This window comes from Colobus angolensis, unplaced genomic scaffold (genome assembly GCF_000951035.1).
Source record: "Colobus angolensis palliatus isolate OR3802 unplaced genomic scaffold, Cang.pa_1.0 Scaffold169, whole genome shotgun sequence".
Taxonomy (NCBI): domain Eukaryota; kingdom Metazoa; phylum Chordata; class Mammalia; order Primates; family Cercopithecidae; genus Colobus; species Colobus angolensis.
In genome coordinates, this window is record NW_012114810.1 from 2,165,705 (window position 1) to 2,175,454 (window position 9,750).

Sequence of the window (9,750 nt, forward strand, 5' to 3'; positions counted from 1 at the left end):
GGGAGGCGGAGCTTGCAGTGAGCTGAGATCCGGCCACTGCACTCCAGCCCGGGCGACAGAGCAAGACTCCGTCTCAAAAACAAAAAACAAAAAAACAACAAAAAACCCCACAAAAAACGCACACAATACCTGGCAAGGAAAGAGTTTTTTTCAATTTAACAAGGCAAGAGCATGTCTGAACATTTTCACATGCACAGTCATAGGGTTCACATACCTCTGCTTTCCCTATACCTGCGGTATAGGATATAGGCAATTGTTGCACTGGCTGGGATCCCGAGGCCCAGGGCTATTTTCTGAATGGTGGACAGGCTTGTCCAAGAAGTTCGTTCAGTGGACATTTTCTGCTGTACTCTGACTTACATCCTGAAACAAGCAACGCAGGGAAAAGAGGGAGCTTTCATCCAATACTTGTATGAATAGCAGAGAGGCATGGGAGCACATTATTATTGAAAAGACTAGTACTGCCTACTTTCCAATTTCAAGAGCTTCAGCAATTTCAAAATTTATTTCATATAAAAAGGGCTCAGGGTATTTTTTTAAAGTTAGCTAAGGTACACATAGAATTAAAGAGAAGCATACTTCATTTTCCCCACCCTGATCAGTTTTAAAAGACAAACCAAAAAAAAAAAAAAAAACTAAATGAATCAAATATTTAAAATATATATACTTAGATTTCATATTAAATTATTTAAAATTACTTATCTAAGTCCTTTTATGCCTCCAGGGGTTTCCAGAAGCTGCTGCCTCTGCAAGTAATGCCATTCCAGGCTTAGTAAAGGCCTTACTATTTATCTTTGTTGGAAGTACAGTCTTCATTTACTGTCTCTACTTTTGGTTTCTATTTATTTACTCCTTAATGAACAGTGAAATGGGGTTCTTCCCTACTCCATCACCAAAACTGTAATTTCCCAGATAATCAACCCAGAGGGCATGCATGGAGCCTTATCTCATCCATCTCTCTGCGGTAGCAGGAAGGTGGCCACTCCCTCCAGAAAACTCTTTCCTTGGTTTCTGTGCCCTCTTTCTGTTGGTTTCCTCTTATTTCCCTGGAGGGTCCTTCCAAGTTTGGGCTTCTCATCCTGTGCTATCAATCGTTAATGCCACTCTGCTCTCTTTAGACCATTTCATCCACATATGTGGGTTCAATTACTACCTACATGTTAATGACATCAACAATGCTGCATCTGGCCTGATTCAGAAGCCCAAATCTTATTTAGACCACAGTAATGGCCTTCTTACAGGCTTCCGTGCTGAGTTTCTCTCTGACACCGTATCTTCATTTTGCTGCCAAGCAAACTTTAATGTGTTCCTCATTATATTTCCTTATTCCACATAGTTTCTCAGCATCCCTCTCCACTCAAACCTCTCATGCTGCCTCCTCCAACCTTTCTCAACTGAGGTCCTTGCTTTCTATTTCACTGAGAAAGTAGAGCATTCAGAGAAAATATCTACAAGCTTCCACACATTTTCCCACCTACCTCCACCTGTGCCTAAATGCTTGCTGTTCTCTCCTGTGACCACAGATGAACTGTCTCTGATCCTAGCACTGAAGTCTTTCATAAAAGCACTGCTCCACAAGTTCTCCTTGCTTCTCCTGCATTATTAACATTTTCTTTCCTTTCTACTAGACAGTCCCATCAGCAGACAAACATTCTCCGTTCTTAAAGAAAACCCTTCCTGGATTTCACTTCAACTACTTCCCATTTCTTTTCTTCCTTTTAAAGGAAAACTTGAGTGTCAATCTATCTGTCCTCAAGTTCTTTTCTTAAATCCACTCTAACTGCTCACATCAGGGTCACCAATGATTTCACATTGCTCAATCCAAAGACTGATTCTCAGTTCTCATCTCACCAGATGTCCCCACAGTATCTGGCACAGCTGGTGATTCCCTCTTCCCTGAAACACTTTCTCCATAGCACACCCTCCTGGTTTTCCTCTTTCCTTTCTGGCTATTCCATCAGTCTCCCAGGTGCTGGTTTCTTTGCATTTTTCTATCCTCTAAACACTGGAGTGCCTCAGGGATCTGTCCTTTGCCCTCTTCTCTGTTCTACCTCACTTCATTGGTGAGACTTCAAGTCTCATTCACAGACTGGCTTTAACTCCTATCTATATGCTGATAACTTCCAAATTAATAGATCCATGTAGGACCTTTCTCAACTGCCTACATGGATCTCCATTTGATGTCTAATATACATCTCAAACTTAACACTGGGCTCCCGTTTCACCCCCTTGCCATAATCTTTGCCATCTCAGCAAATGGCCATTCCTTCTTTTTTTTTTTTTTGAGACAAGGTCTTTCTCTGTTGCCAGGCTGGAGTGCAGTGGTGCAACTATGGCTCACCACAGCCACAACCTCTGGGCTCAAGTAATCCTCCCACCTCTCAGCCTCCCAGTAGCTATGACTACAGGTGCATGCCACCATGCCTGGCTAATTTTTGTATTTTTTGTATATAGAGAGAGTTTCACCATGTTGCCCAGGCTGGTCTTGAACTCCTGCGCTCAAGTGATCCACCAACCTCAGCCTTCCAAAGTGCTGAGATTACAGGGGTGAACCACTGTGTGCCGCCTCGACTGCATTCTCTTACTTCCTTAGTCATCCTCTCTCTCGCACTTCCTTAGTCATCCTCTCTCTAGCACTGCACACTTAGCCTGTCAACAAATCTTATTTGCTCTACCTTCAAATTATCCAGAATCTGACCACTTTTTCTCTCTGCAGTTCTATGACCCTGCTCTAAAACACCATCTTTTCCCTAGATTACTGCATTGCCTAATGACGCTCCTGCATTTGCCATTGTCCATTCAGTTTATTCTCAGCACAAGAGCTGGAGTAAGTACTATGTGCTAGATGCTACTGTGGCACTAAAGACACAAAAATGAAAAGATAAATGTGTTGAGTAGCTACTATGCCAGGCACATTACATCATTTCATTTAATAGTCATATAACCCTGTAAAGTAGGAAATATTCATCCTATAGAAGAGTACACATGCTTGAAGAGGTTATCTAATCTCTAACCCAGAGTCTGGGTTATTATTTGCGTGTAAAAAACCTTGTAAAGTGATTTTAGAAATCCTTTCCCACCCTTCTTTTTACCTAAACTCTCAGGGTAACAGCACCTGTATTTTTATTCTTTATTTTGATCAACATATCCAATTCAAAATTAGTACTGATAAAGTACTGTAGGTGGTTAAAAAAACACTGAAGACTAAAAAAACTAAAGATAGGTAATAAAAAACTGAAAACTAAATATCTGTATTTCTAGGTATTACAATCAAGTAGAATAAAGCAAGCTGGCTTTAAATGAGATTTGCTTAAAAATGAGTAAATGTAACTTTGCTATAATTTGCCTCCAGGTACAAAAATTCAACCCAAATAATTATAATAAACAAAAATTTCACCTTGGGGGGAAAAACTGGCTTTATCCTGGTAAGGCTAAAAACATACTCACTAATACAAAACCTACTGTGGAATAAAACTTAGGCTTTCAGGGAAAGCACAGCCAATCAGGAAGAGTGAAGAGAGAAAGGAGAACATCTAGCACTGAAATCTCACTGAGGAGCAGATAGAGTCAGGTAAGGGAGGCTGGAGGTAGGTTTCTTACAACAGTCATCCTCTCTTATCCTTGAGAAATATGTTCCAAGAACCCCAGCGGATGCCTTGGAGTACTGAAAACTATAGGTTTTTTCAATCTGATAACCAAGACGGCTACTAAGTGACTAAGAGGCGGGCAGCATATACAGCATGGATATGCTGGACAAAGGCAGGATTCTCATCTGGATCAGGATGGAGATTTCACCATGCTAGTCAGAATGGTGCACAATTTAAAACTTAAGAATTGTTTATTTATGGAACTTCCCATTTAATCTTTTTGGACCAGTATTGACTATGGGTAAGTGAAAGCAAAACCACGGAAAAGGGGAGACTTACACTGTCATACAGATGACCAGAATTTGCATCTGGCCTCAGAGTTTCACTGATCAATAGAACTGAATAAAGTTCTTCAGAGAACTACCAGAAGTTTGCCAAATCTATTTTTTCTATATTCTGGTTTTAAACAAATTTAATCCACCTTCTTGCCCGAACTCGTGGCCTGAGCAAAAAATAAAACCGCCTTTTACTACTGGGGTGGGGGATGGGTACCTCTTTTCAAGTGCGATGTCTATTTTGGGTCATTACTCGGTAAATTCAGTATATCATTTTTAGAGACTATCAATCTGAGGGAATACTGTTCTCTCCTGACCTTTCTAGAAGGTAGGACAGAAAGGGTTGAGTTTAATGTAGGCTGTTTGCTTTCATTTATGAGGTTCTTTCTCCACTCACTGGATAAACATTAGCTTCTCTTTTTTTAAATAGGCTGCAAATAAAACCCTTCACCACCCTAAAAATTTGGATGGTATTATATAAGCATCTTTGTATATACCAAAGGAAACAAGTTGTTTCATAAAGGAGATTTTTGGCTTAAGTAATTCTTGAATACATACTTCCCAAACTGCTACTTTCCTATATTGAGATGGTTTATTCTTGGTGTCTAGAAAGGATTTGACTTCTTTTGTCCCCTGATCACTTTAGATATTTTCTTTCTTTTTTTTTTTGAGCCAGAGTCTCGCTCTGTTGCCCAGGCTGGAGTGCAGTGGCACGATTTCAGCTAACTGCAACCTCCACCTCCTGGGTTCAAGCGATTCTTCTGCTTCAGCCTAACGAGTAGCTGGGACTACAGGCACCCGCGACCACGCCTGCCTAATTTTTGTATTTTTAGTAGAAACAGGGTTTCACCATACTGGCCAGGATGGTCTCAAACTACTGACTTCGTGATCCCCCCGCCTCGGTCTCCCAAAGTGCTGGGATTACAAGGCGTGAGCCACCGTGCCAGGCTTAGATATTTTCTTATATGACCACTCAGGTTCCTAGCTTGTCTCCATTATTAATGCGTCTTGGTTAAATAGTGCTAGCTCTTTCTTATGTGCTGAGCATGTTGGGGACAGAAGGAGGAAGAAGAATTTCTACTTGGAAACCTTCATAGTCTAGGAAACAAACACTAAAACAGGCTGCGTACAGTGGCTCTTGCCTGTTAATCCCAGCACTTTGAGAGACTGAGGTGGGAGGACTGCTTGAGATCGAGTATTCAAGACTAGCCTGGGCAACACAGTGAGACTGTTTCTACGAAAAAACAACAACAACAACAAAAATTGATTAAGAGAGGCCCAAAGGACTAGCTGGGCATGGTGATGCACACCTGTAGTCCCAGCTACTCAGGAGGCCAAGGTGGGAGGATGGCTTGAGCCCGGGAGGTGGATGCTGCAGTAAACTGATCACACCACTGCACTCCACCCTGGGCAACAGAGAATTTGTCTCAAGGGGTTAAAAAAAAAAAAAAGTATAGGGCAAGATGTGTGTATATTATATACAAATACTATGCATCTTATACAAGGGACATGAGAATCTATGGATTTGGGTTCTGCGGGGTTCCTGGAACCAATCCCCTGCAGATAATGAAGGGAGGGACTGTATAAATTCTTGGTCAATGTGACAGCTGAAAGGAGCTAGAACCTTAAGGTTTATTTCTTGGATGGTGCGTAGCTGAAAATCATCTCATTAAAATACAACTCACTTTCCTTCTGCAAACCAATACTACATGAATGAACTGCAGTAAATGGACATTTATTCAAGCCAATAAGTATCGAGTTCTGATGTGTGCTTGGCACTGGGGACACAACAGTCAAGATAGACTTGGCAGCTGCCTTCATGGAGTTTCTTGTCTGGCATGGAAGATCCTGACAGGCAGGAGTCTTTAGGTCTTAAAGGCTTTGGGAAACTGAAATCTAGCCCTGTGAACAAGAATAAACTTGATCTGTATTTTCATGCTGTCTGCTTTTAAAAACACCTTTCTGGCCATAATTCATGCTTATGGGGCAGAGAAATCAAAAGATTTTATAACTAGAAGGGACTACAGAACTTATTTGATTCCATTAATAATGTTCAATTTGGGAAACTGCGGCTCAGGGATAGAAAAGGATTGATCTAAGGTCACACAGCTAATTAGTCATTTCTACGCAATACAGTGTACAAGGGAAATAAGTCTGTTTTGATGGCCAGTCATAATCACACCTCTTTACAGAGGCCCAAAGGACTAGCAGAACTTTTGTTTTCCAGTTCTGACACTATCAAGATCAAGTGCCGAGGGGCCTCTGCAGCCAAGGCCCCTCAATCTCGATCCCCTACACTGGGTTGAGTTACATTGCTATGCGCTTCCACAGGATCCCCAATATGCCTTCATTCACACATGCCATGCTTGTCATTCTTGATTAACATCTGTGTCCGTGGTGAGGAGAATGAATTGAAGGCAGCAACGGTAGCCTCAGGAGACCAATCAGGGACTAGTCCAGGTGTCAATGATGGAGATGGAAAGCAGACGAATTGGAGAGTTTGTTGTTGTTTGGATAGAGACAGAGCCTTGGTCTGTCACCCAGGTTGGAATGCAGTGAATGATCATAGCTCACTGCAGCCTTGAACTCCCACAATCATCGGGCGTAGCTGAGATTATAGACGTGGCTTTTTTTGGCCGACTTCTATTTGAAGCAAAAGGTAAATTTCACTAACCCGTCTTCAGACATTACAAATGAATTTGTGCTAGTTATCAGCTGATGTCTCAAAAATGAGAATTTACTTGATCTGTCACTATGGTTTTGTTCACAATTTTCATATCCTTTCAGTTGTAGGTTTCTCTTAAAGAGAAATGGAAAATAATATAATGTAAACGGGGATAACTGCGTAGTACTGACTGCTAGCTTGTGTTTGATTTTATTACTTAAAAATTGAATGGGAAGGAGGAAGAGACTAGAATTTAAGACTACAGTTCCTAGGGGAAGCTAAGAAGAGAAGGAGATGAGGATCATTGCTGAGTGAGGAATGTGGTTAGATAACGGTTTTCAGTAAAAGCTATCTTTGAAATTTCCTGACATTTGTACTGAACAATTGCCAACAACTATCTTAGCATTGCTAAGTCTTACTTTATCATTTAAAATGACAGAGTCAAATAGGATGTGATCAGGAGTCAAATCACATTGTTAGCTTCATGAAAGCATAGATAACTCATTCCAGAATCTCCTCATAACCAGAACCTACCAAGGACCTACAACATGGTGACATGCTTGAATCGAAGCAGTTCAATGTTCTCATCCTTGGTACGTTTTATTTTAAATTCAGGAGGAAAAAAAAGCGTCAACCCCTTTCTCTCAAAACAAGGAAAGGGTCTAAAAGTCAGTCTTTCTAATGGGGGTCTCCAGCCAACCCCCACGATGATACCTGCATTAAAGAATAAGGAGGGATACTGGAAAAACAAAAACCCCAAAGTATTATTCTGACGACTGTAAACAGCCATCCTATTAGCGATAACTAAAGAAAAAGCTGGGGAAAGTTAAAGGCAAAGTGATACATGGATGGCAGCTCTCCGTCTCAAAAAGGCCCAGTGGACAAGTGTGAACTGACTCAGGGCAAACACAAACGCTCCTGCACCGGGTCCGTTGTGGCGTAAGCGTGTGACCGGAGCACTTTCCTCAGATATAGTTACGAGTTCCCAGTGAGTCAAGTTGCCCCCGAGCGGCGTCTCACAGCCCAGGGCTCTGACTCCCGCCCCTGCGCCCCACATCCTTCCCTCGCCCGGGAGCACGCCATACCCCTCCCTTCCCTCGATCCCGTATTTCCATCTCCTAGTGGCCAGGGCTGCCCATGACCCAGTCTTTCCCACTCCCCAAACCTTCGCTCTCCATCCCCGCCTTTACCGCTGCTCCAGTCAGCCGTCGAGCGCGCCGCCTCGCGCCTCACCCCAGCTGCAGCCACAGCCGCCGCCGCCGCCTCCCACTCACAAGGCGACTGGGAGCCCCGCCTGCGGCGCTTCAGCCGCCACTTCCCCGCCCCCGCAGCCCGCTAGCACCAGTCAACACCCTGCTCGCAGTCCGACCAATCGCCTTCTCCCGTAACAACCAATCCTTCCGCGGGCTGCCCCTGAGCGACGTGGCTGCTGCTAGCCACTGCCCAATTACCCGGATGGATCCAAAGCAGGCCCACCCTGTCAGCCAATAAGATCCAGGAAAAGCAGATGTTGTTAATTGAGACCGCACCTGCTGAGAATTAAACAGCCAATTACAAGCTTCCCGGCGACCTCGCAGACCACCTCTAGGCCAATTACCGAAGAGTTTTCTATCTCCTAACCCTTGGGGGAAAATCGGCGCTCATGCTGCTGGGACCCAGGCGTGAGAGTGTTGAATCATGCGTGTCACCGTTCGCACAAAATTGGTGTCTTTGTACAAAGACAGTGCCACAACACTACTCGGTGACCATCGGGAGAGCAGCCTCATGATGGGCGATGCTCCATTAGTTATTTCTCTTGCGATCTTTTGTGTACATCAGTCTGGCTCCGCATATGGCGACGAGTACTCAAGAGACACAGAAAACGTTTTCTTTTTGGAAAACATGAAATAAGCTTTGTAGATGGAGAGGAGGTGAAGGGACAAGCGGTGCGCCGCAGAGAGCGAGGACCCACTCTTCTATTCCTCTGCGGAGGCACGGACACAAGGTGTGGCCCGAAACAGCGGCAGGAGAGTGAGACCCGAGCTCCGACCGCAGTGGTAAGGGGGCAGTGGGCCGTAGGGGCGCCAGGGGCCCACCCTTCCCTGGGGATTCGAGGAAATAAGTCGAGGCGACAGCGTGAAGTCCTACGCCGCGGGGTGGCGGGGGGCGTTTCTGTGGGGGCGAGGAAGGGAGCGGGTCTCTGCAGGCGGAAGTTTGCTTTGGAAGATTTTATTCCAGACGCTGTCCTGGTCCCTGGACCGTTAGGAACGGTTGGGTCCTGCTACCGCCTTCGCGCGGCGAGGAGCCTCGCGAGCCCAACCCTGCGCCCTACGCGGTCCACCCTGTCCCCGCCCCGCGCTAGGGGCTCACCCTGGGGACAGCTGTCGGGCGCTCCTGGTCATTGGGGGATCTTCCGCACTAGCTTCCATCACAATACCTGGCAGGTGATGAGCAATTAACATTTGCTGAAAGAACGCAAGGTTGTATCTTTTGTCAATTAGGGAGATACCTTTGGGCCTCAGGTTTTGCTTTCTATTAATGTGTATGCGTTTCATAAAAATGTGTATGCGTTTTGAATAAGTAATGCATTTACATTCCACAAAATTTAGAAGAAACAAGGTTATTATAGTGAATAAATATTTCCTTCAAGGCAACCAGGGTTACCAGTTTCTTGTGAAAATTTTCACAAGATATTCTATAGTTAATGTGCGTATATGTGTAATATATAAAGTATATATATATACACACACACACATATATTTTGTTTAACCCAGTTGATAACATACGTACTATTTTGCAACTTTCTTTTATACAGTCTGGAAATCTTTCCGTAGCAGCATATACATATCTGCCTCATAGTGATAGTTTTGTAGTGTGCCTGAGGGACATATGAAGATATATTTAACCAGTCCTTTAACATTTTATTGATATGCAAGGATACTTCATTTCCTTCTTGCATATCTGTATGATAAATACTTAGAAATGCAAGTGCCAAGTTAAAGAAGTGTGTGCATTGTTTTTTCATTTGGATAGATAAAATTTTGCAAATTCCCTTCCTCCCACAAAGATTTTTATAATTTTCATCCCACAAGCAATTTTTGAAAATGATTTTAGTTAGTATTACCAAATTGCCTTCCCTTGAAATTTTACCAATTTTGTCTCCCATTAGCAATGTATGAAAAGA

The 9,750-nt window shown here is 43.5% G+C and overlaps 1 protein-coding gene across 1 annotated transcript in view; it reads right to left on the reverse strand.

The window, feature by feature from the left end:
* Nucleotides 1-7,952, reverse strand: part of TDRKH (tudor and KH domain containing) — a 26,573-nt gene extending 18,621 nt beyond the window's left edge. Inside the window, exons 1-2 of the mRNA XM_011937897.1 lie at nt 7,753-7,952; nt 215-363 (exon numbers count right to left, since the gene is read on the reverse strand). Of these exons, the coding sequence (XP_011793287.1) occupies nt 215-338 (124 nt within the window). The 5' untranslated portion in view covers nt 339-363; nt 7,753-7,952. The remainder of the gene's footprint in view (nt 1-214; nt 364-7,752) is intronic.
* Nucleotides 7,953-9,750: the final 1,798 nt, after the last annotated feature.